Raw genomic sequence first — 24,778 nt, 5'->3', positions numbered from 1 at the left:
AAGTGCTACTCTACGGCTTGCGATACTCTTTATGTACGATTACTTCGAAACGAAACGTAACGCTAAAAATTAATAAAGAAAGAGAGAGAGTGAGAGAGAGTGAGAGAGAGAGAGAGAGAGAGAGAGAGAGAGAAAGAAAGAAAGAGAAACGGAAACAACGGAGCGGAAACTCGAACGGAAGAACGAGAGAAAAATGAAGGAAATAATAAAGTGATAAACTGATTCGAGAAACGGAGGCAGAGAAAGAGAGATAGACAGAGAGATAGATAGATAGATAGATAGATAGAGAGAGAGAGCGAGGGTATGAAAAAGAAAGCGTTTTCTCTCGTGGAGGTTGGTGTCGGTCATGGTGTACATACCAGGATCGCCGAGGGGCAGGAGGGGGTGGGCAGAGATGCTGGAGCTGCCCATAAGGGAGCTGCTTGGAGTGGCCCCACGATAGCCTCCCCCCTCCAAGCCCTGCAATGCCCTACCACCGCTAGTCTGCCGGAACGAATTGGACCTGCGAGCAAGAGAGAGTCAAGTTCAGCATCAGACTTAGGCTACCAAATGCCAAGCCTGTATCAGAACTAACTTATGCTTTTTCTCGTCTTCCACTGCCTAATCTACCATCGTCGACTCGTTGGACGAGTAACTCTTGTCACTGCGTTTAGGGTATTCTGACAATCTAGCCAAGAAACATCGACTTTTTTCCTCGTTCTTTTCCAACGAAACGATAAAATCTCTTATGATTGAAAATCGAAACAATTCCAGGAGACGCGATTCCCGTCGTTCTGTTTCCCGCGGGACGAAAAACCGAACATCTTGATTAGTGGAAAAATAAAAGTACTAAAATTTTTTTAATTCGGAATTTTTGAAATTTCGATATCAATTTTCTCGCGTCTTTGTCGCTTTCAACGTGCTAGAAAAAAAAAAATTGAAAAAAAAACATCAAATTTTAATTCGTAATACAATATAATTAATGCGCGACGAAGCGAGAGTCTCTTGAGATTTTAATTGGCCGACTGAAACTCGAAATATACTATCGACCGGTTTGAAAAATGCAGATTCGAGAAAAACGCGTTTAAAGTTTTTTTCGTCTCTCAAACGTTTATAACTTCGTTAATTTTACGAACTCGAGAAAATCCTTTGCGTAGATATTTTCTAAGGCGTACGGTTTGAGAGAATATTGAAAAAAAAAGATTTTTTTTTTTATGCCGAATTACCAGAATACCCCCTTAATTTATCGACGCGAACCGGCGACCGTTAAGTATGTATTATCTCGTTCAGATCCGGCTGCGATTGCTAAAAAAAAAGAGTTGCCGCGCGCAACGCGTTGTTAATCGTAATGGTGAAAATAATAAAATAACGGTCCAAGATGAATCTCGGTCGATGGCGTCGCGGTTGATATTCGACTACAACGAAACAAAAACAATGCTCGGGTAATCAATTGTGCCCCGTGAAACGATAAAAAGATACATCGTACACCCCGTGACACGGATTCGTTGCGTCGTAAAGGCCAGTGGCTCGGTTCGTGATACCTCCTCCCCCTTCTTTGCAGCACGCTTCTCGGTCTCACAAGGCTGCGCATCACGGATGCGCAGAATCATTCTATCGTCGATCGCACGACGAATCACAGAGAAGCCAAAATTTTGTTCGAATACCTAGTATTCGCTCGATCGAACGATACAATTTTCGTTCCCTCGTGAAACATTCAATTCCACGACTCAGATTCTAATTTTTCGTCGAGATGAGAATTCTTACCATCTCTGCGACGAATCGAAACATTTAACCTACTGCGCGACAAGTCACGCGCGACTCGCTGTGAAATGACAATGTTTCGTAAACAGCTCCGCGCCGGCTTAAACTTTTAAACGGATTACCGGTGTAACGGTTTAAAATATTATTTATCGATCCTTTCGAATGTGCAATTTGGACTCTGTTTTCGGTTGAGTCTCGCCAAGTGATGTTTTTTCTTTTTTTTAAGTAGCTTGAAACGATTTATTAGTGTACAATGTATTCATGAATGTAGACATATACAAAGTGTTTCGAAAAAACGGAACCGGTCGAATTAAAAATTCTTTCGCCATTTTGCAATCTGAATCTGAGACTTAATTTTTAAGATGTAACAATAATTATACGTTCGCGCCAGTCGTGAAAGAAAATACAATAAAAGTGAAACAAAAATAATAAAGAAAAATCTATCGACTCTCGTGTTCCGTTAACGGGGTCTCTAGAGACCTGCCTATTTTATTTACGGTGGAATATCGGTATGGATCACAAAAGACCCGTTACTGGTCCCACGTTACTGTACTTTGAGGGTTAAAGTAAATTTGTATGTATAAGCAGTTAAAGTTTGCCGATGCGACTCTCGACACGCGCTATTTATATCCTCGTCAGCTGATCGTGCAACCATACATGTACACACTTACACACGATAGAATGTCCATGACGTTCACACGCGTAAAAACTTTAACTGCTTCTATCTCGAAAACAAAGTCTCGGATTACAAAATGATAAAGAACTTTTAATCTCTCTTCGCGCGAGAAATTTTTATGCTTCGGCCAGTCCAATTTATTCGAAACTTACTTTGCATTGTATCTGAATGTACTTGAATCGTGTGCATTAAACTCTTTTGAACTTGGCGGTAACGCACAAATTTGAACAAAATTTAAAGATCATCAATCGTTTCGTGATGTACAATATATACTCGACATGCATGCATAATTGGGTGTGCAATGCATCGTAAAATTATTGATTTTAAAATGCCACGTGTATGTTGTATAATATATATGTACATACATACACATGTATTATACCTAATATATATTGTATTTTGTCTGCGCGCGCGTAATACACACGAGCGAGTATATATTACACATCACAAAATTATTGATTTCAAAATGTCATGTACTCACGTGTTACCGTCAAAGTAATATTGATCATTCCGATACATGTATCCAATATTTCGCACGCTTCGTTTAATCAATGGACACACACCTGTTTTCCACATTTTTTAAATATCGGAGTACGCAAAATGTATTAGAATAGAGAAAACAAAGTATGCAAGATACACAAAAATATATATTCCGAGAAATGTTTGTATATTTTATAATGATACATTTACAATACACTAATGTATCGCTAAAAATAAGAAATCCTGTTTTGCCCTATAGAAAAAAAAATCTTGGAATAGATAGATACAAATTTTAATGAATTACACATTTGTCAACATTTCCGCCGTATTGTCAGCCCCCTTCGGCAAATTATCAAATCTATAAATAAGTAAATAATACAATATAATTAAATATCGAATTAAATTCGCGAGAAGAAAGAACAGTGTACACGAGTTAAAAACATCGAAAGTAAATGAGAAACAAAGAAGAAATATAAAGATCAAAGAAACAAACGTGCTTACTCTACAGACGTTATATAGTTGTTACACCATGAAACATGGATCTCTTCCGAACAGGCTCCACAATACGTTCGAAACGTTGACAAACATGTAATTCTATTAAAATTTTCATCGTTATACTGCGTTTATTATGATTCTAATTTATGTTTGCATGCTCTGGTGTACTAAATGTATATAACATATTTGTATATATGTTATTTAAACAAAATATTGGTTACACACATCGGAATGATTACTAAATTGTGATTGAAACGATTAATAAATAATACTTTCATCCTTGAATCGACAACTTATTTTAATCTGTAAATATCGCGAAACTTCTGACATTGTCATTTCATGCCGACGATTCATGCGATTCGTCGCGCACAGGTTAATCGAGTTTGGGTTAGATGTTTCGGAAGGTTAAAGCCGCTCCGCCCGAAGATCAGCAGCATAATGATTCTGCGCACATAGGTCGCGCAACCACCAAGTGCCTTGATTCGCGACATCGAGAAGCGTGTCGCGAAGGAGAGGGGGTATCGTAAACGAGCTATTGTTCCTACGATGGCACAAATCCATGTCACCATGGGTACGTCGAGTATAAAAGATACGAATCAAAATAATTAATATCGGTAAGCAACGGTACGCAAACTATCTTTTATACGAAAGGCACCGTATTAACCGTTAACTATCCTCTCCACTATTCCCTAAATTTTATCTCGATTCTTTGCGTTTTCTTTAATAATACTTTCCGTTTTAAATAGTGTACGAGTCTTTACTTTACGACAAGGTTTTGTTCTGTATTAACAGCAGTACTGCGCGTCAACAATTGGTGCACGAGTGTCGGTTATCTTCGCATGCTAGTCAGACGCACGCACACGGAGATATCCAATTGTGTAAGTGTGTGTATGTGTGTTGACGAATCTATCGGTAAATCACGATGCGTTCTGTTCTACTAGCACATTATTAGTAACTTTATTTGACTGAACACCGATATTGCATGTTGTAAACTATCGTGTAAATCTGTCAACTGTATATACAAGGATGAGATTATCGTAAGGAAAGTAATCTATTTTCTATCGTAGAGCAGGCTACCGCTATTGGATATGTATATATGTATTTCGTTGGCAAACAAACTGTCGGGACAGTGAAGTATGGTACTTTGCAGTGTATCGTTAGAGGTGTTACAATGACGAAAATTCGTGACCACACTATCAAAAAGAGGGTACATTGATCATTCGGGTTATCGTGCCTGATGGTGAGCCTGACTCCCCGCCACCCCTGTCCGAGCAGGCAACACTGACATACGGAAGTACAAAATGTACAGAGAGTGAGAAACACTTCGTTCTACGGAAATTAGAGCAACGATGATAAATACCAATTAATGTCCCGGCAAAAGCAAGACCGTGCCACCTCCCGTCTTACCCACGCAAGATCAGTGCGCTCGTTAATTAAAATATATCTCAATGGTATAAAACCAGCATTAAAGGGGGACAGTACATAACGGTACGCATGCACTATCTACACATTACTGGTATATCCAAGAGTTCGTTCAATTATCAAACGACATCTCACATTGCTGATTCAGCTTACCTTTGAAATGTCTGCCTCTTCACGTAATTGTCTCGCACGAACTCGACGATTTGCTTTTGTGTTTTCCCGCTATACCTAATAGACAGAACACCGATAAATTAATTTTATTGTCCGATCGGGCGTTCGATCGATTCATAATTCATAATTAAGAATTTAACGCTAAACGAAACGCTTTTACAGCGAAGCGACGTACCTAAAGGACGAACCACGACTGAGAACTCGCGTTTTTTGTCGTACCACTCGTTTCACTACCGAACAACGGAAAAATCCATGATTCTCTACGCACTTCTTCCAGAAATTTTTGCATTCGTTGCGACCTTCGAAAAAGAATTCAACGGTATCCTTGTAGTATCCCTGAAACAATTTTGAACGATTAGTGTACAATTGAATTACAATTATCCAGATTTATTTTAACGTTATTCGAGATGCATAATGTACTCACATAACCTTCTGGATGAAGTTTTATTAAAAATCGCTTCCTTTTAAAACTGATTTTCCGAATTTTTGCCCAACTGAATGTATTTATCTTGGTAAAATTTTGAAAAACTACAATCCCCATGTGTGCCACTGCCAAATTTAACGGCACAGCCTCGTGATCCTTAAACAGATATTAAAACGCAATGTTTTTTAACTCTTACATGTAAGATTAAGAGATTTTAATTTTGGAATACTCACTTTTGCAGGGTGCATTTTCATTCCATACAACTCACAACGGCGTGCTGTTTCTAAAAGATTGAGGTCCGCCTCTGCCGGTGATTGACCTCTGTTTAAAAAATACAACGTTTTCAACAAATTCGATCGCCATTCCGTTTCAAGCGAAAGTAATCAGAAAGTGTCTTACGCGTGTTTTTTATGATTCTCCATAATGCGACGTTCTAATTCTTGATCTTGATGAGGCACAAATTTGTAAGTTGACAAATAAGTATGATCCGGATAATCCTCTATTACATAATCCCCACATTCGGCTGAAAAAGTTAATTGTAAGAATATTTAATTTCTTTTTTTCCCAACTTTATTGTGTAAAAAGTAATCTCCTGTGAAAATTTTAGCTATTTTCAAAGCTACGATTAGCTTACCCTGGACAATGTAGCTGGCCATCAAAGCTGCTGTATTATCATTGCATTGCAATAAACCTTGAGCTAAATCTCGTTTGATTTGAAGACAAAATAAATATCTAGTAAACTCTTCTTCCAGTTGTGCTGGGTCAGGTGTATAAAATTTAACACAGAATCTCAAAAGAGGATCAATTAACGATAATCCAACTTGTCTACAAACAGGCTTCTCTAAATCTAACCAATACTGCAATGGAAAAGTATTGGTTAGTATTAAAGAATAATCAGAATTTTTATCATCATAGATCTATTTCTGCCTTACTTTTGTTCCATTCGGTTCCTGATATTCAAGACCAAAGTAATCAGCTTCCAAAAGATGCAGCTGTTTGCAAACCTGATCAAACAATACCCTGCCTAATGCTTTTGCCTAAAATTTAAATATGTAACAATAATTCTTTCAACGTTCCTACAAAATGTTCCATTATTTTTATGTAAAAAGTAATGTATTAATGTGAATTAAATTCATGTATATTTATTACATATTAAAATACTTTATAGGATAAGTGAAAATGTGTTTCATATGCCCTAAGTAAGGTTTTATGAATAATCAATACATCGATACATGTACTTCGTGCAATATAGTATAATCAATTATATGCTCCAATAGTTCATTTAAAAGTGTTATATGCATGCACAATATACATTAAATGAGTTTATCATGTAAATCGGATACATTGCACAGAAACTATTTAAACAATATGTGAAATTAAATACAATTTTTAATTATTCATCATATATTAGAGTACTTAAAAATTTCTTTATATTATTTTAATCAGAGTAACGCTTGTTCCTTTTTGCGCTAAATTTATTCTAATAAATTCTTCCTATTAATATACTGTTTGAAATCATGACAAATTTATAGAAACCATTGTAGAAGCCTATTATGCATTTCTTTGTGCAACATATATCTTCCAATACTTTATCATTATAAATTTTTGGAACAATTGTTAATAAAAGAAATTACAGTTATAAGTATTAACATTTCGAAAAACTTTGTAACACATACAATTATATCAAATCGGTCCTTATTTGTCATGTTCATTCCTGCTTGTTATACACGTTATTGTAGAAGTACAGTCAATTACCCCCCATTATAGAATCAAGCTGACACGTTGAGGTACTTGCCTAACATTTACAGATGTTTAAAGGCACTTTACATTAACTGTTACAAAAGTATGTATAATAACCAAAAATAAATTTAAAATAAAATTTTATTGTTTCTAAAATTACATAACCGTAAGTAAAGTTTACAACTTTGCATAGAAATTTAATAAATTTATAATAATATAATATCAAGTTGTGTATTTATAGATATTAATAAAGTTTAGTAGTTACTTAAAAGTATTACAAGTAGACATTACCTGAACTTGAAACATTGTAATTGTATCATCCAACATTTGTACACGAACAGCGAGCATTTTTCCAGCTTTTCTAGGTGTTGTAGGAGGAGTTCTACTACCTCCATCCACACCTGCTGGAGTTGAATGACTGTGAGGCATTTTAGATCCTCCGCTGCCTTTCATGCTTATACTTTCTATATCGTTCATCTTCAGTCATCTACTTCGAAACGTAGAATGACCACTTATTTTTATTTTCTTATTAAAAATTTTATATATAATTCTCTATTATGTTGTCATCTGTAACAGAGTATTAAGCGTATCCAAGTTCATAATAATATGTTTAGTAGTTTCTATATTTCGTTTGCAAACAATAATTAAACTCAAACAAAAATATTTCTCATACAAATTTCACGCCTCTGTTGATACAATAAAACAGGGTTAAACAGTGTATATTCTCACTCGTAAAACGCGCAAAGCGTTTTCATCCTCATGGTTTGAAACTATACGCATCTACGCAGTATCGCGCAATGTCGTACAAATTACATTACATTTCATTGCGTAAAATTCTCAACAAATCGTGAAGAGAATTTTATGAAATAATTAGAACGAAAAAGATGTGCTTAAGAGTATGGAAAATAAGTCAATGACAAGGATTATGTAAACGACGAGTAATCGAACTTTTTATCATAATACACATTGAAAAAAAAACATTATCGCTCACATTTGTTTACATCATTTATTATGATATTACGTGCAAAGCATTACTTATCATTCGTACGATCCACTCTTGGCGTATCTTTAAGAGGAGACTCGACATGAGCGGTTACGTCAAGGCTATGATTATACCGATTACACTACCGATCGAACAGTGCTAATAGAATATGTTAAGAGATTGGCTGCGGTCAAAAGGGTTGTAAGTGTTGATTTGTCGATCAATGAACGATCCTGAAATCTCGAATGCATGGTGGTACCGTTAAGCGTTCACCTCATTAGCCCTGCTATTCAACGGAATTTCTAATACGCAACACCGAGCCAAGAAAATCAGCGGACCAAACGATCGTTCCAAAGAAACACTAGAAATTCGAGACACTCGTGGAAGCATCCTAAGTACAACGAACGAACGAATGGGATCGAGTGAAAGAAGGCGGGGCTATAATCGTACCTTTCAAGGAAAAGAATCTGCTAAACTGTATTACGAAACGATAAAAAATAACATATATATACATATACATATATATATTCTGCCGTACGTACGTTTGCCGGCTTAATAGATACCAGTGGCAGTACGCCCCAAACATACAGCAACGCAGAGTTCATTGATCACCAACAACACTACTCGTTCACCGGCACTCCCGTTGTTACGATCGTCTTCGCGCTACCCGTGATATTAATAAATCGTTTACGCTACCACTATTACTCCCGACATAGATTTCGCGTACGATCTTTGGATATCCCCGAGCAACGATCGAGGAAGTCTCCAAATTGAACCACATCACACACCTACGGAGCGCTCGTCTCCGCCTTGGCATGAATTATACGAAACGTCAGTGGTTCTCAGTATGCGACAAACGGCCCAATTATTCATTGATGAACCACGGCGTACGGCAATGTCCGAGAGCGACAACCCGTAACCACGAAAAGGACAGACTCGACTTTTCGATGGCTACCTCGAGCGACTCGAGTCCGATAGCCGACTAACACTATTTAGTAGTATTGGTCGTACAGCGCGCGACGCACTCCAAGGGCGGAGCCATGCGAAAGATACAAACAGCGACATCCACGAGAAACTCCAAGAACTCGGATCGCTTGAAAATAGCCTTACCTTACCATATAAGCTCGAGTAAATTTCGTCTTCTTACGTTACTTTTCCAATTTTATGTCAATATTTTGATGTGATAGGTGAAACGAGGGAAAACAATTGAAACTTCTCGTCACTCTCGGTATGATCCGCTCGTATATACTTTTTCCCTCTCGTTCGTAACTGTAATGGATAAATTTGATAAGTTTGAAAGGAAAAGTAAGGCTGTGCCTCGCATTTGCGCACACTTAAAGTCCTTCTGTTTCTAAAGATTCACAAGATGGCGCTACGGATCTGAATACTCATGAGAACTGTCAATTCGCGTATCTACGAGTCTAAACCGCAAATGTCACATGAGCAAAAGTAACGTGAACAGTAAATGTGATTATTGTAATTGTCTTTAGCGCGAACGGTGGTGAGTATTACGTTGGAATTCATTTCCACGCGACACGAGGTAATCGTGTAAGTGTACTGAAGTAACTTTGAAAATACCAAACAATTTCTTTGTTAATAATCTCGTATCTCTCCACAAAGCTCGTGGATTTGATTGTACAGTAAACAAAATATATTTGCTGAGTAACAATTTTTTTAACAATACCAACAGTCCAGTAGTAGTAAGTGAAATATAAATGTTAAAATTCTATACATGATGTTGAAAATGGCAGTGTCTCTTTATAATACAATTATTGTGATATAACAAAAATATGATTATTTATTATATCACAATGTATTATGTCCTGATCAAATTAACAAAGAAATTAGGTGTTTTTACAAAATGTAAATTGGTAATTAATCAATTTTAGAACCAATATAATTACATTTTCCATTGATCATTATTGCGTTTGTTGTTAATTTTCAGAATTCTAAAATAGTTACTTTGATATGAAACTTGTGTAACTATTAATATATTAAAGAAAAATGTCGGATGAAGAGGATACAGCGATATTATTAAACAGTGCAAATAGAACTATTGAAACATCTATAAGCAAAGTTCCAAACGAAGATTATCAATGTTTACCTCCAAAGAATCTGAGAAAACCAATTCCAAAACAGAATGATAACTTAACACCATTAACATCGGGAAATCAAAATGTTTTTGTTTCCATGGTTGCGATTTTGGCAGGTATTGCTTTCGGATGTGACATGGGAGTTGCAAAACCTATAGCTCCTTTAATCAAGCACGAATTCAACTTGAATTGCTTTGAAAGAGATTTTGTTATCAGTATTTGGTTTATTGGAGCACTCCTTGGTGGTTTAACTGGTGGTAAGTTTGAAAAAATATTCATCAGAGCATTGTTTATGGATGAAAAATAATAATTGAGAAATAAATACTATTGACAATGGGTTACAGGTTTTCTGATCGACTCGTTCGGTCGGCGCTGGACGATGATAATAACGTTGGTCTTTTTGACTTTTGGAGCCACGTTATCAGCATTGGCGAATCATTATATTTTATTACTCGTCGCACGAGTAATTTGCGGATATTCGGGCACAATTTCTGCAGTGGCACATTGCATATACATGGCGGAAGTATCCGATTCAAATAAACGCGGATACAATATAATGTTGTACCAATTGGGCACAGCTACTGGATTTTTAGTATCCGTTATTGCTGCTGCAGTAAAAAATATAGATTATCAATGGCGATTCTCTATTGGCATAACAGCTGTTCCTGCTTTAATTGCTTGTATTATTACCATTATATTTCTTCAACGATCTCCACCATTTTTACTCTACAAAAGAATGGCAAACGTCTCAAAAACGCCGTCGAAAAATGCTTGGTACACTATTTTTGAAACTCTAACAATCATGGTTTTTCTGTTAATATTACAACAAGGTACCGGTAAACGACAAGTCTTATATTATGCGCCAAGATTGTTCGCGTTATTGGGCATTTGTTCAAGTAAGTGTTGAAATTCTACTCCTCATTTTGTGAATACGCTCTCATCTAATATCCTCTCTTTACATTATTCACTTCGCAGATGTTGCTGAAATCACAGCTTTAATATCCCTCGGTGTCGTAAAAGTTTTCAGTACCATGCTATCTTTGATAATAGTAGAAAGGTGTGGACGTCGAACAGCGCTAATCACATCGGCAACTATTTGTATGACGACAATATCGTTGTTATCGTTACTAGCTACGATAGATAGAGGTGACGACAACTTAGATATTGTAAGTACACATTGTAAGAATCATCATAACGAGGAAGCCAAAATTCAAAACGCTGTACCCGTTGGATCTCCACCGCCGTTTCCATTACTGCCCACACCGTTGGCCATAGTTGCTCCCAGCCCTGAGACATGGACTCAAATAAAAGCGTCCTGCGAAGTAAATATTTCTTGTTCTTCGGGTTCGCAAACCACGTGCTAATTAACGAAATTTGTATAATTATTAGATATTAACGATGTTGTTCTCGTTACAGACGCAAAATATCATTGTTTCCGAAGGTCTCACCGGTGGTTTACGTATTTTGGCGGTAGTAACGTTGCTCGTATACGAGGCAGCGTACACTTTAGGACTTGGTCCCGTACCGCTGTTAAATCTTACAGAAGTTTTTCCAGCAGCGATACGAGGAAAGTGCATCTGTTTTATTTCCATCGTAATATGGGTAACCCATATTATTGCTACAGAGTCGGTCAGCGCTATGGCCAGTATGTTTCTTTTCTTTTCCAAGTACTTAAAATAAATATTTTATGTCTCTTATAACATATACGATTATTCTATTTTAGAATCGCTAACATTAGCCGGATCGTACCTGTTCTACAGCTTTATGTGTCTCATCACTATATTTTATGTTTTTCTATTTATTCCTGAGACAAAAGGGAAGTCTCTACATCAAATTGCTCAAGAGCTACGTAAAATTTCTCTCGTAACACGGATATGTAACAATTTACGTAGCTTGCCACTTATTTGTCACATCAAGTGGATAAAAAAGTACGATGAAAATGTAAGTAACGGGCAAAGTACTTTGATCTAAAAGTGAGACATCGCGTGCCAGAATAATAATACACAATCACGATGCGTCTGCGAAAACATTTCAAATGCGACCGATTTTTCAGGTTTTCTATATCTAAGTGATTAACTATTAATTTTAGCAAAAACTTACAAGGTTCATAACTTATTTGTGCAACACTGTGTTCAAAAGGCATTGCACTCTAATAACGCATACTTGCGTATATATTTAAACAAAACTTCTCTGACTGCCGATCGTTACATATATTACATATCACACAGACGTAACGGATAACGTCAAACATACAATCCATTTCAATACAAAAGACTGACTAGTTTTTTAATTTAGTTCTTTTCGGCATTTTCTGCCCTTCTATTAATTATTTAGTTTTAATTTATTTTGTTGAGTGTCATATTGCACGATGCAATCATTCCCAAGAAAAATGTAATTAAACGCGTAATTAGGAATGAAAAATAAGTATTAAGTAAACGATAATGAACTATACGTTTTATAGTATAGTAAAAAATGCACTGATAAAAGTTACGTTTACAAATGCATACATTAGATATGTAGGTAAACACATGTATGTTGTATGTCGCATCGTAATAAAAATAGAACTATTTTTAATTATTATAATTACGCTATTTCTAGGAAACTATTTTAAATATCAATGTTTACTGCATTCGTTGGAATACTCGTTGTAGTTTCTCTATGTATAATGACGACATGCAATGTTTTCCGGTGCCATTTAAAAAATATATATATATATATAGATATATATATATATATAATTATGTAAAAAAAGTCTTTTATTATACATAACATTGTTGTATATAAAAATAATTTTCATATGTATAATTATTACAGATCTATAATATTGTATAATGTAATATCGTACTTGGCAACGATGTAATTGATTTACATACTTAATAAAATGGATACAGTAAATAATAGAACCTTTTTGCTTAATCTTATATATGAAAATAATACTCCTCACGATTTTTTTTAACTTTATAAAAATAACTATATCGCCTACATCATTTGCTCGGTATGTTGTAGTTCCGTGTTAGAATCAGTTTCGACAATAAATATACATTCGTCTTACTTTCCCTCGTTTCTCATCGACTGGGGCAATAATCGACACGACATAGAGAAAGACATTAATTCCATAAAATAAACCTAAATATCACTCTCGTAAAAAGCTCTAACTTAAGGAACGAATTAATAGAATTAAATCACTATTGTAATCTCTTTCGATTCTCGGAGTCCTTCTCTTACCAAGTTCTCTAGGATTTTTTCATATTGGATCCGCCGAAAGATTTTCTCTTGTTCCAAGTCAAGAGTTTCGGTGGCGATAAAACTTGCTCCAAGAATATGTGTCTTCTTTCTTTCAAATTTAAATCGGTATTGCACAAAGACTTATCGTTTTCGTAAATCGAGTCAGTTTTCTCTCGATTCGCGTGAGATCTATCGTTCGGAGTATTCTTCGCATGACTGGCATTCAATGACGCGACGGGTGCTAAATTTTCTTTATCGTGTCTCGTTGAAATATCCGTAGTTTTTTTCAGTATAACCGAAACGTTCTTCCTCGATGTGTCTAGCTCTGGAGGCACGACCGTCTGTTCTATTTTAATAGCATTGTTCGGCGTAACAACGTAAACCAGCTGCGACTTTGATTCAAACTTTTCCTTTAACAGCGAAAATTTTCGTTTGGGATAATTCATTGCTTTCCTGCGTTTGTCGCAAGGTGGCGGTTCGATCGTTCCCGTATCGCCAGTGTTCGAATTCGTCGATATGTTTGACGTAATATCTCCGTGGCTGTTATCGGCAGATTCCGCGTCCACCGTTACGTTAGGAGACACGGATAAATTATTATGTACAACCTTCGCGTTTTCAATAGGTACCAACGGACTCATCTCGACGTACAAATCATTCTCCTTCGGATCGGACTCGTCTTTCCCGTAAGCGACGGAGAGTTGCTTTTGTAGCTTTGCTTTGTTTCCCAAGATCGGAGAATCTGAGAGTATCGCGTCTATCAGAGGTGTTTTTTTTATCGATTCTATCGCGCAATATTTCACCAAGTCTCGAATTGCGTCTATCTCGCGTTTCCCGCGAACGATCGACTCGGATTCGTCCAATCGATTGATGTAATTCCTGTTGCGCATGGTAGGATCCTTGAGATCGTTTTTGAACAACGCTCTCGTAAGCTGTGCTCTCTTGATCAGGGTCTTCGGTTCGAAATCCTCGCACTGCGTGCCTGTCCTGTGAAACACGTGCCTCGGTGAATTATCGGCCGTGTACATTCTGATTTGATCGATTGTGCTCACCAGAGTGCTTACCGAATCACAATCAGGTCGAGTGTACTCGAATTTTTCCTCCGCAGGAACCTCGTCGTGTTCCTCCATGATGGTGTCGAGCGCAAACATACCGCCTTTGTCGTCAATTACCACTGGCTTCGCGATGTAAAGGGTAGCATTCTGCTCGTCCACGTCGGACGTTCTTTTCGCGGACGACAAGGACGCGTCCTCGCTGTACAGCGCCCTTAACTCGCGAGGGTCTATTAGATCGTACGCGAGCGTGTCAAGGTAATCGTCTTGCTTCACAATCCCCCTTAGTACCGAACTAGCGCACGTTGTGTCGGAGAACTCCGAGCTATAGGTTGTTCCAGTGGTGGTACTGGTTAAAGTATCCCGACGTCTGTCACGGACAACGCTGTCGTCATGGATGTAAGTTTCAATGTCCGTGTATCCTTTCCAACTACGGATGCACCAAGGCGGTCTAGCTACACCCAGTGGACAAACGTTTTCGTAGTCGTGTATCGATGTAACGCAACTCATCGTTTCGTCCCTCTGTTGCAACTCTTTCGTCAGTTTCTCGGTTTCCGAGCTCTCCTCGCGAGCATCGTTGAAAATCGTCGGCGTTTTCAGTCGATCCCTTAATATCGTGATACCGTTCAAATCGTCGCACACCTCCGCAAGAGAACGCTCCCTCAATTCGTCGCGTCCTGCGCCCGCGTCCGGCATCGATTTCTGGTCAGTCGCAACCGTTTCGTCCGCCTCGTTTTCCATTTCCAGGATAAGCCTCGTTGAGAAACATATACCGCGTCTTTTTTGCGACGGAAGGCAAGAAGAACCGGACGATGCCTTAGTCGAAACGTCCTTATCTATGTTCAGGCCGTGCGTGGTCGGTAGACAAATTCCTCTGCGTTTTTGACGGTGAATAGCTTTCTCGGTGGCATCGTTGCAGTCGTTTTGAATTTCGAATTCCCGTGCGCCGTCCGACGCGGGAAACGAATTTTTCGGTAACGCGCTCGACGCGATGCCCTCGTCTTTTGAGAAGTTGCTGTGCGCCGACTCACACTCCGACACAACGCAAACGGCAGTATTTGGTTCGTTCTCGATTTTACAGCTTTGATTGATAATACCGTTCTCCGTGCATTCGGAATTCTGCACGATGTTCGTCAATAAAGACTGTTTGTCCGTCGTGACTTCCTCGGAAGTAGTCCCCTGAGAATGGTCGACGGAACACAAAGAATTGGGATAATACTGCTTGAAAGATCTGGGAGTGACGGCTATATCGGTGGCCATCTCAGACTTCTTGTCAGCGTCTGTTGGCGTACCTCCGCCGATCTTCGAAGGATGAAACTTGCCGTAATAAAATAACATACACGACATACCGATCATCATCCCTCCGGCTATCAAGCTCGTCACTATCGCTATTTCCTCAGTCTTAATCGCATCTTTAAAACACAATACGTAAACAACTAAAAACACTATGTTCTCTGTCACGATGATAGTATAAAAGATAAGTACTCTGTACCGAGATTTGCCTACACGCAAATTAAAAAAGTCGAAGCAATAAATTAATCCTATGATACAGTTATAAATACGCTCCTCCCATATGGTGGGACAGAAGTCTGTGTTTTGAAGAATTACCCATACAGTCATAAATAGCCAATGGAGTCCTGTAACATTTAGAGAGGAATGGACACCAGTGTAGAACACATAAATCTATTTTGAGCAGTTTCTGTGGTAGCTCACTGGATACACTTACCGAGAAACAATAAAAACCACTCCCGTAAACAGATTGCCGTTAAAACCAAAACTGCTATTCTGGATATTAGCATTCCGGCTCGCCAGACACCCTGAAGAGTCAATACTACCCATGTTGCTTCGTTATGACCAGGATTTATTTTGTGCATCGCTTTCGTATATGTACCTATAGCCCAGCTCAACGAACAAAAGGACACTACAGCGGATAAACCTGTTTGATTATCCATTTAAGTATAAATTAAATACATTTCATTATCGGATAGTTGCATATATTCAGTTTCTTGTGTATATTTCTGCGAGATATACAGAACTTAGGTATTTATATTTCTACAAATTTTATGGTCAGAGAGAGCAGCAGTTGAAAGTCATTTTATTTTTAGCACTTCAAAACACCCACCCTACTCAGAGAAGAGAATCATTATTTTTAAAATTACAGTGCTGTAAGCTTTCCAGATAGAACATCTAACCAGTAGCTATACAACTGACTTTTAAACTTAAAGAGTGACAGTCTTTGTAGGAAGACAAAACACGGCCCATGATATCTTTGTTCCTGCCTCTGTTATCTGTGGGGGCGGGTCAAAGGAAGTAAAAATATGCAGCCTCTTAACTCCAGTTTTCTCTTAAATTCTACAAATTACATTCCCTCGGTAATAAAAGCATCATTATTGTAGAAGATTTTACATATAGATAGAGAAGCAATATATAAAATGTCTACAAAAGTGACAGAATTGGAAAGTCAAACGGTAATACGTTCGTACTTACTAAAAGTAAAGTGTTTACACGTTTTTCATAACATGTTCTCAGGATTACATGTAAGTACTTTCACATTTAATTCATAAGGTAAAATGTGTTAAATTCTAATAGCATATTATTTCTTTATAGAGGCAACTTACATTAGTGAAACTAATTACAATACTTACTGTAGTATTTATTTCACTCATATTCTTATTAAATTTGCTATACAATTCATGTTCGCACATAAGTAAACATTTAAAAACTGTAAATTATATCCATAATGAAAATTACAAACATAATACTCCAGTTAGCAATAAATCTGCTTTAATTAATTTATCAGTGGAAGAAATGAAAAACATAAGAATTCGATTAAATACTAGGAAAATTGAACTGGAACAATATTGTGAAATTATAGGCAAAACAGATTCGAACTTGGGCAATGTACTCTCCAACATGGTTATCGACACGTAAGTATAGAATAATTTATTTTAATTCATAGTGTTTCAAAAATAGTGTATTAAAAGAACTTATGTTTTTATCGCATAGAACACATGGAATATCATGGTGTCCTATATACAAAGCAGCGAGTTCTACTTGGATGAAGCATTTTGCAACGCTTGGAGGAGTATTAACAGAGACAGCTATGGAGTTAATTCATAGAGACATTTTACAAATTAATACTATTGTTAGGAAAGCATTTCCACGTGACCGAGACATCAAGAGAGCATACCAAGTACGAAATACTAAAACCAGTTCAGAATGTAATGGAAAAATTAAAAGGATACCATAAAATAAGATACTTTCTCTGTTACAGAAGTTGAATAAAACAAAAAAATTCCTGATTGTTCGTCATCCATTTGAACGTCTTGTATCTGCATATAGAGATAAATTGGAACACATCGAAGGGAGAGATTATTACTATAAAAGATTTGGACGACACATTGCACACAAATATCATCGATATAGGCAACCGAATGAAACCAAATTAGAACCCACGTTTACAGAATTTCTCCGTTTCATAGTAGAAGAAAAATACTTTGACGAACATTGGGCACCATTTGTTGATACGTGCGAACCTTGCTTAATTAAGTACAACTACATTTTGAAATTCGATACGTTCGATAGAGATCAACAGTTCCTAATACAAGAACTAAGTTTAAGCGACTATCTATACGAAAAAAGTGATTTGAAAAATATAAATCCACGTGGTGTTACAACTACTGCTTTGGTTAAAGAATATATGCAAAATGTTCCTAGATCATTGCTCGACGAAATTAATAAGGTTTATGAAACTGATTTTAAACTGTTTTCTTATTTACCTGTATAACATTTTAAGATGTTCTTCTTAGCGATATAACGTAAATGTGATAAATAGTTGCATTTAATCCTGAACTTCAGCAATAATGATCTCTACTATGAAGTTAATAACTTCTGTATTTCTTAACTGAAATAACTAGTTTAATTGTTCTTACTTGTCCACAATGGTGTACGACGTAATACTGCCATGACATATAGCTGCAATATTAATTGTGGAGCAGCTCCCATAAATGATTCAAACAAATGCAACATGCATATATCGCTTTCTTGTCTATATACCCAATTTTTATCCTTCACAAATCGTTTGCTTCTTAACGAATATATTGTAGCATAAAGTAATATTAAATACCTAGAAATAAAATTATTTTCCCTCAAAAAAAAAAAAGCAAGAACTAATTGTAAGCTAATAGAAAAAATTTTTAAATAATACCTGTGTAATATTCCTAAAAACAAAAAGTGTAATAACCAGTGTATAGCTTTAATAGAACCATCGCTGTGATACCATCTTAAACTAAACATTTGAATAACACCAGCAGGTAGAATTGTAAAACTCAAAGCAAAGCATCCCCAAATAAACTGGCCTTGTAAAAAGTATTCCATAAATACAATACTATCTACAAAAAAAGACATTTTATAATAATTTTCATGTATTCCACAGGTGGACCTACTAAATTTTTATGGATTTTAGAGAACACGGCCTCATCTTACAATTTATGATAACTTATATAGAAATTAAAAGGCTCAAGTTAAATTAAATTATCTCATTTTAAGGCGCATTGTTTAATTACAGCCTATATTTGTCTCATATTATGTTAAACGTACATAAAAATCACAAAAATTGTATGAAATTGTGTTACAAATATTATATTGTCACAATTGTTACTATATTACAGTAAACGCACATAAGTGTAAATAATTTATACAAAATTGTAAGAACATTTGCGTTTCACTTTATACCCTGAATATGCTACAAATATATAGATTTATCGACCAATTTTTATTACTTTATATTAAAAGAAAAAAAATTTTTCAACACATTACAAAAAATATATAGTACACTTTTATTCCTTGTTCACCTGTTGCTATATCGACGAAAAAAAAACTGACAGAAGTCAAGTAGTAGATTAAGTCTAACAATCTGAACCGATAACATTCTATTTCCCTGTGCGATATTACTGTCGATACATTTCTTTTCACAGTTTCGTAGCACGAAACATTATCATGTTTTAACTCTGCCGCCGCCATCTTCCCGGCCATTCTTAATTTAATTTTACACAATAGACGAAAGAACGCGTTCCAAAATCACCCGCGAACTTTCCATATTTTTTATTTATAGCGTTTCTCAATGTAAATTCGATACATCCATTTTCCTACTCAACACGACATACTCAAACCAAAGACAAAAATCACTTTCTTTTGAGAACTAAATCGCCGTGTAGATCATAAAAAAAGACACAATTATACCACTGACCAAACATCAATTACAGCCAATCCCATATTGGAAACTTCAATTTCAAATGAGATACGCCCCAATCAAAAACGTTTTGCAGGTCTATTTCATTATGCCTGCATAATGAATAAAATATAAATTTGACTCAACGAACATTGCACTCCTGAATATTTATCATTCTCAATTGTTTATTTCTCGTGAATTCAATTGTGTACGGTTTGTAAGCAAACCTCCTTTAATATCTGTAAATATTTGTTTGAAAATCATCATCTGTTCGTACGTAAAATTTGCCCACAAGATAATTAAGAAAAGAATGTAAAAGAAACTGTATTTTGATTCACTTGACATTGATGCAAATATACATTAATATTCTCTAAAAAACAAAAAGAAAAAGTTATCCACACACGCGGTACGGGCATCAACGCACACTTAGACACATTGCACGCAGGCGCATCGTGTCCATGTTCTCAATACGACTATAAAATAAAATATGGCGAGCATTTGATCATGCATTTGATGACTGGACGTATACGTACGTTCTAGTGCCAACGGCCAGTTGTTTTGTGCTGCATCGTACCGAAACGTAAATTAACGAAAGTAATAATTTTCATTTCATGTTAACCTTGTCGATGGGAACGAAATTTGATTCTACGTAGAAGTAAATTCAAATTTTGAGTGATATCAGTGATGCCATTAATTTTCGAATCGCATTAAATATTCCCAAGGATGTAGGGATAAGCAGTGAAATATTCGCAAAGTATCGGGGTTTTTACGAAATGACATTCTCTTGCAAAATATTTGTGTTTAATGCATATTAATAAGGCTAGTGAATTGTCAGCTGAAGTTGCCATCATAAGCCCCCTCGTACGGTAAGTTCTCTAAAACATCATCCGTTTTTAAATACTTTAAATTAATCAAAAACATGACAATATTAATTGTTTTTGGTATTTTCTTTTAGAGATATGAATAGGGGTGTTATACTATTGAAAAGACATAGATACAACATGTACAACTTTGAAGGAGATTATAGACGTAAACCTCAACAAAATTTAGCTGGTGCAAGTAAAAGGGATGATCGAGCAGAAAAGTCAATTCTCTTGCAGCATGCACAGTTAGAACGTTTAAAACGAGAACAACAACGTAGACGACACAATGCTGCATTAAAAATTCAAGCGTTTATACGTAGCTTCATCATTAGGAAGCATATAAGAATGGTTGTGAGAAAAGAATTTGATGAAGAACAACAAATAACTGGTCGTAGAAATGTGAATTTAGAAGATTTAGTACTATATTTTCGAAAATTATTATTCTTTTATGACTATACACTGGATACCGGTAGACTTGTTTGGACGTTTCAACATTTTTTAAAGCACGAGCAAGAAATTAAACAAAAATGTGTAAATTGTCCTGAATGGTTGTGGAGACTAAGGTAAGTTTTAATAGAAAGAACATAATATAATTTTTGTGTATATTGTCTCGTAATATTAAAAAAATAATTTTATAGGTGGATGCTTCGTATGTGTATGCAACATAATTCGGAAGTCTTAATGGACGGAGCTTATTCATTGGCTATACCATTGAGAGCTTTAGAAACATTTACTAACAGAGAAGATACAGAAAAGATTTTACGAGGAAGTAGTTATAAACATCTAGAAACCATATTTATATATTTGATAAAGCACAAGTACTTTGATCAATTAAGAAAATTGATAGACAAGAAAGTCCCACCTTTGTTGGAACCAACTTCTATCCCAGCAACTCCAATTTCAAAATGTTTAGTGGATATGATAAAGCGACCACTAGACTTAATTTCTTTCCTAGACCAGAAAGATGATTTTTCTATGCTCGTTTTACAGGAGCTTTGTGGAAGTATACTATGCCCAAGAATGTCTAATCCCATTCGAATGTTTATCATTCCCTCATTGTCTGAATTTAAAGAATTTCCATACATTCAATTAATCGATTGCATTAATAGAATGGAAATAGAGCCTACAATAAGTTTGCTTTATTCCATTTTATCTTTAGAATCAAATCGATTCTGTAAGTATATAAAAAACAAATGCGATACTATTGTAGTTATGAAAAGTAAAAAGGTAATTGGAGTAATTACTTTTTTTGAATTACAGCTACATGTAAATATAAAGATGCTCTTATTAACTATTTACAAGTTCTTGCATCTACGAGTTCGACGATAATTCCGTTGACTACTGAAGAGATCACAGAGCAAGCAGATGATTCGGATACGGAATCGAATTCAAGTATGGTCGATAAAGAAGAAGCTGATATTTTACATCAGTGCCTAGAAATGCTGAATGAACAGCAACGTGTTCAGGAAATACTCTTAGCGGTGGATCGAAGCAAAGATCCCGCCGTATTGCAACCGTTGTGCCAACTCTGTCATCACTTGCTGATCACCAACAAATTAGCCATTCATAAGTATAAATTATTATACATGCTCGCTTTCAAGCCAGTATTTTTAAAGAATTTATGGACCGCTCTACTGTCGGTGTATCAAGTGTCGTTATTTGGTGGAGCGACACCTCTACTTCAGATTATATCGCGGGGACTTAGTCTCTCGAGTGAAGACACGAAAAAAATAGTTCCGTTATTAGCCGTATTTTGTTCATTATTTAGTTTACTTATTCCAACGTTACATGATACAGAATTTTTTATCGATACAACTGAGCAGCCGTTGGATCCAAACGGGCAACAGGCGATGCCGTTCACAATTTCAGAATTGATACAGCTCTCGAGTCACTTGAAAGGTGTCTGCTTGGGCTTAGTCGAACTTGCATTTCCCGATAGTCGACCAACTGTACGAGACAATTACAAAACCGCTGTTCTTGGTCCAGCGTGTTCCATTCAGAATCAACAGGATACACAAATGTGGACGCATTTGTTCAAAGTAACAGTTGGTTTGTTACGTCAGTTGCATACACGAGATTTAAGACAACAATTTTGTCCGGAAGGGCATTGGATCGCTTCGAACATCGTGATACCCATAGATAAACCTCAAGATTTCACGTTTCGCAGATGTAGACTTAGGGGATACATTCCATTTCAAGGGTTTCGAGTGTTTCCGCGAAAAGAGCTGGAGAAAGGACCACCTCTGTCCTCGAAGGAAGTTCGAACATTGACGCTCCTTCGCGAGTTACCATTCGTTGTGCCGTTCAGCGATCGAGTGGTGGTATTTCAGTCGTTAATTTATCGAGACAAAACGGAACAACAAGGCGATGTAACAAACTTCTTGCAAGGACCATTAATAAAGATATCGGTAAGAAGGAACTACCTGTACGAAGACGCGTTCCAAAAGTTATCGCCGGAAAAAGAATCAGAATTACGACTAAAAATGCGCGTGCAGTTTGTTAATTCGGCTGGGTTAGAAGAAGCTGGTATAGACGGTGGTGGTCTGTTTAGAGAATTTTTATCAGAACTGCTAAAAACGAGCTTCGACCCTAACAGAGGCTTCTTCAAGCTTACAAGGGACAATATGTTGTATCCAAATCCTACGGTACAATTATTGGTCGATGATTTCCTAAAACATTATTATTTTATCGGTAGAATTCTTGGAAAAGCTTTGTACGAGAATTTATTGGTCGAGCTTCCGTTCGCGGAATTTTTTCTATCGAAAATCGTTGGTCGCCAATCGGATGTTGACGTTCATCATTTAGCCTCCTTAGATCCGATTATGTACAGGAACCTCTTGTATCTGAAAAGTTACAAAGGCGACGTTGCTGATCTTGGCCTGGACTTTACCATATTGTCGGATGAGCTAGGTGAACGACGAGTCAATGAATTGAAATCAAGCGGTGCCAATATTCCTGTCACAAATCATAATCGTATCGAGTATATCCATTTGATGGCTGACTACAAGCTGAACAAACAGATTAGAGCACAATGTTATGCGTTCAAGCAAGGTATTGGTAATGTGGTGCCCTTGGATTGGCTTCAAATGTTCAGTAACAAAGAGCTGCAAATTTTGATATCGGGTGCACAGATTCCCGTCGACGTAAATGACTTGAAATTACATACAAACTACACCGGAGGTTATGCTCCCGATCATCCAACAATCGCCGCTTTCTGGAAAGTCGTTAATGAGTTTAACGATCAGCAAAAAAGGCAGCTACTCAAGTTTGTTACGAGTTGCAGTCGACCACCGTTACTTGGATTCAAGGTACGTACGTACGAAGCAATAACATTTACTGCTTCCCTTCTGTTTCCTATCATCTGGCAAACTATTTAATAATATATGCTTTTAATTTTTCAGGAACTCGATCCACCTTTTTGCATTCAACAAGCTGGTAGTGTAGATCACTTGCCAACTTCCAGTACCTGTATGAATCTACTGAAACTTCCAGAGTTTCCGGACGAGAAAACTTTACGCGAGAAACTTTTATACGCGATACAAGCTAGTGCAGGCTTCGAACTGAGTTAAGCCCGATTTTCTCTGACTCTTAAGTGAATCTTTTTAGTTAAATCGGTGATACCTGACTGTATATAACATTGTAAGCATAATCAAGATTAAGTGCGTGTTCGAGAATAAGAAATGTGGATGCAAAAGCTGTTATATTTTATTAATCAATAAGCGATACGATTCGGTGTTTACTATAGTTTACACAAACTATATTTTTTGTTGTAACTTTTTTGCCCTTGGTCTACAACTGTAAATTGTGTATATTTTTATGTTTTGTATCTGTCACAGGTGTTGACACTACATCTACTTTGAGTGTACATGAAAGAATAGAATATATGTATTTATGAATTCTTTAAAACGGTGTGTAAATAAAACGGAATCCTCAAGTGTTAACACACGTCTATTGCAAATACAACATTTGAACGTTATGATAATGTTTCATCTTTTATTATTACAATTATAAACGAATAAATATCATATAATGTATATATATATATATATATATATATATATATATGTAAGCTCGTAGAGTTTTCGGCATAAACGATTAACTTCAAGTGTATTATCATACACTACTACCGTTCACCGGGTCATGTTTTCACATGGCGCTCATCTATAGATACATATCTATGAAAATGGC

General features: G+C 36.4%; 5 protein-coding genes and 1 long non-coding RNA gene across 19 annotated transcripts in view; 4 read left to right on the top strand and 2 right to left on the bottom strand.

The window, feature by feature from the left end:
• Window positions 1–9,411, bottom strand: part of LOC143147542 (FERM, ARHGEF and pleckstrin domain-containing protein 1) — a 42,590-nt gene extending 33,179 nt beyond the window's left edge. For 2 of the 8 annotated variants that reach the window (XR_012992277.1, XR_012992276.1), the window contains exons 1-10: window positions 8,673–9,178; window positions 7,440–7,715; window positions 6,341–6,445; window positions 6,043–6,265; window positions 5,808–5,931; window positions 5,642–5,729; window positions 5,409–5,564; window positions 5,160–5,320; window positions 4,967–5,041; window positions 360–502 (exon numbers count right to left, since the gene is read on the bottom strand). Coding sequence is in view for 6 of the 8 variants with exons in the window: in XM_076312870.1 (XP_076168985.1) it covers window positions 360–502; window positions 4,967–5,041; window positions 5,160–5,320; window positions 5,409–5,564; window positions 5,642–5,729; window positions 5,808–5,931; window positions 6,043–6,265; window positions 6,341–6,445; window positions 7,440–7,625 (1,261 nt within the window). In the remaining 2 variants the exon portion in view is untranslated. Of the gene's footprint in view, window positions 1–359; window positions 503–4,966; window positions 5,042–5,159; window positions 5,321–5,408; window positions 5,565–5,641; window positions 5,730–5,807; window positions 5,932–6,042; window positions 6,266–6,340; window positions 6,446–7,439; window positions 7,716–8,672 lie in introns of all 8 variants that reach the window. The other 6 variants (XM_076312870.1, XM_076312866.1, XM_076312865.1 and 3 more) reach the window with 6 other exon arrangements.
• On the top strand, window positions 3,597–6,575 carry LOC143147551 (uncharacterized). Of its 3 annotated transcripts, none has more exons than XR_012992283.1 (4): window positions 3,597–4,005; window positions 4,184–4,269; window positions 4,464–4,879; window positions 5,650–6,575. It is a non-coding gene; the product is annotated as an uncharacterized LOC143147551 (long non-coding RNA). The 3 variants fall into 3 exon arrangements; XR_012992282.1 differs by having other exon boundaries at window positions 4,138–4,269; XR_012992284.1 differs by having other exon boundaries at window positions 3,990–4,015; window positions 4,138–4,269.
• Window positions 9,412–9,500: 89 nt separating the features above from the next.
• Window positions 9,501–12,936, top strand: LOC143147545 (solute carrier family 2, facilitated glucose transporter member 10). Of its 2 annotated transcripts, none has more exons than XM_076312872.1 (6): window positions 9,501–9,631; window positions 10,076–10,480; window positions 10,568–11,119; window positions 11,199–11,545; window positions 11,640–11,868; window positions 11,947–12,936. In XM_076312872.1, the coding sequence occupies exons 2-6, from the start codon at window positions 10,135–10,137 to the stop codon at window positions 12,192–12,194; spliced, it is 1,722 nt and encodes a 573-aa protein (XP_076168987.1). In that variant the 5' UTR covers window positions 9,501–9,631; window positions 10,076–10,134; the 3' UTR covers window positions 12,195–12,936. The 2 variants fall into 2 exon arrangements, with proteins under 2 accessions (XP_076168987.1, XP_076168988.1); XM_076312873.1 differs by having other exon boundaries at window positions 9,605–9,678.
• A 31-nt stretch (window positions 12,937–12,967) lies between these two features.
• Window positions 12,968–20,178, bottom strand: LOC143147540 (uncharacterized). 3 transcript variants are annotated; one of them, XM_076312860.1, is made up of 5 exons: window positions 19,351–20,178; window positions 18,705–18,888; window positions 18,430–18,623; window positions 16,224–16,433; window positions 12,968–16,134 (listed from the first exon to the last, which is right to left on the bottom strand). In XM_076312860.1, exons 1-5 carry the CDS (start codon window positions 19,529–19,531, stop codon window positions 13,457–13,459), a joined length of 3,447 nt encoding a protein of 1,148 aa, XP_076168975.1. In that variant the 5' UTR covers window positions 19,532–20,178; the 3' UTR covers window positions 12,968–13,456. The 3 variants fall into 3 exon arrangements, with proteins under 3 accessions (XP_076168975.1, XP_076168976.1, XP_076168977.1); XM_076312861.1 differs by having other exon boundaries at window positions 19,746–20,177; XM_076312862.1 differs by lacking the exons at window positions 18,430–18,623; window positions 18,705–18,888; window positions 19,351–20,178 and adding an exon at window positions 18,277–18,372.
• On the top strand, window positions 13,808–19,077 carry LOC143147546 (carbohydrate sulfotransferase 9). Of its 2 annotated transcripts, none has more exons than XM_076312874.1 (5): window positions 13,808–14,131; window positions 14,554–17,034; window positions 17,105–17,424; window positions 17,504–17,690; window positions 17,772–19,077. In XM_076312874.1, exons 2-5 carry the CDS (start codon window positions 16,930–16,932, stop codon window positions 18,282–18,284), a joined length of 1,125 nt encoding a protein of 374 aa, XP_076168989.1. In that variant the 5' UTR covers window positions 13,808–14,131; window positions 14,554–16,929; the 3' UTR covers window positions 18,285–19,077. The 2 variants fall into 2 exon arrangements, with proteins under 2 accessions (XP_076168989.1, XP_076168990.1); XM_076312875.1 differs by having other exon boundaries at window positions 13,808–16,537; window positions 16,603–17,034.
• A 52-nt stretch (window positions 20,179–20,230) lies between the features above and the next one.
• Window positions 20,231–24,560, top strand: LOC143147541 (ubiquitin-protein ligase E3C). Its single transcript, XM_076312863.1, has 5 exons — window positions 20,231–20,593; window positions 20,683–21,153; window positions 21,229–21,764; window positions 21,851–23,898; window positions 23,992–24,560. The coding sequence occupies exons 1-5, from the start codon at window positions 20,532–20,534 to the stop codon at window positions 24,157–24,159; spliced, it is 3,285 nt and encodes a 1,094-aa protein (XP_076168978.1). The 5' UTR covers window positions 20,231–20,531; the 3' UTR covers window positions 24,160–24,560.
• Window positions 24,561–24,778: the final 218 nt, after the last annotated feature.

This window comes from Ptiloglossa arizonensis, chromosome 5 (assembly GCF_051014685.1).
Source record: "Ptiloglossa arizonensis isolate GNS036 chromosome 5, iyPtiAriz1_principal, whole genome shotgun sequence".
Lineage (NCBI taxonomy): Eukaryota > Metazoa > Arthropoda > Insecta > Hymenoptera > Colletidae > Ptiloglossa > Ptiloglossa arizonensis.
This window is presented reverse-complemented; position numbering and strand designations above follow the sequence as displayed.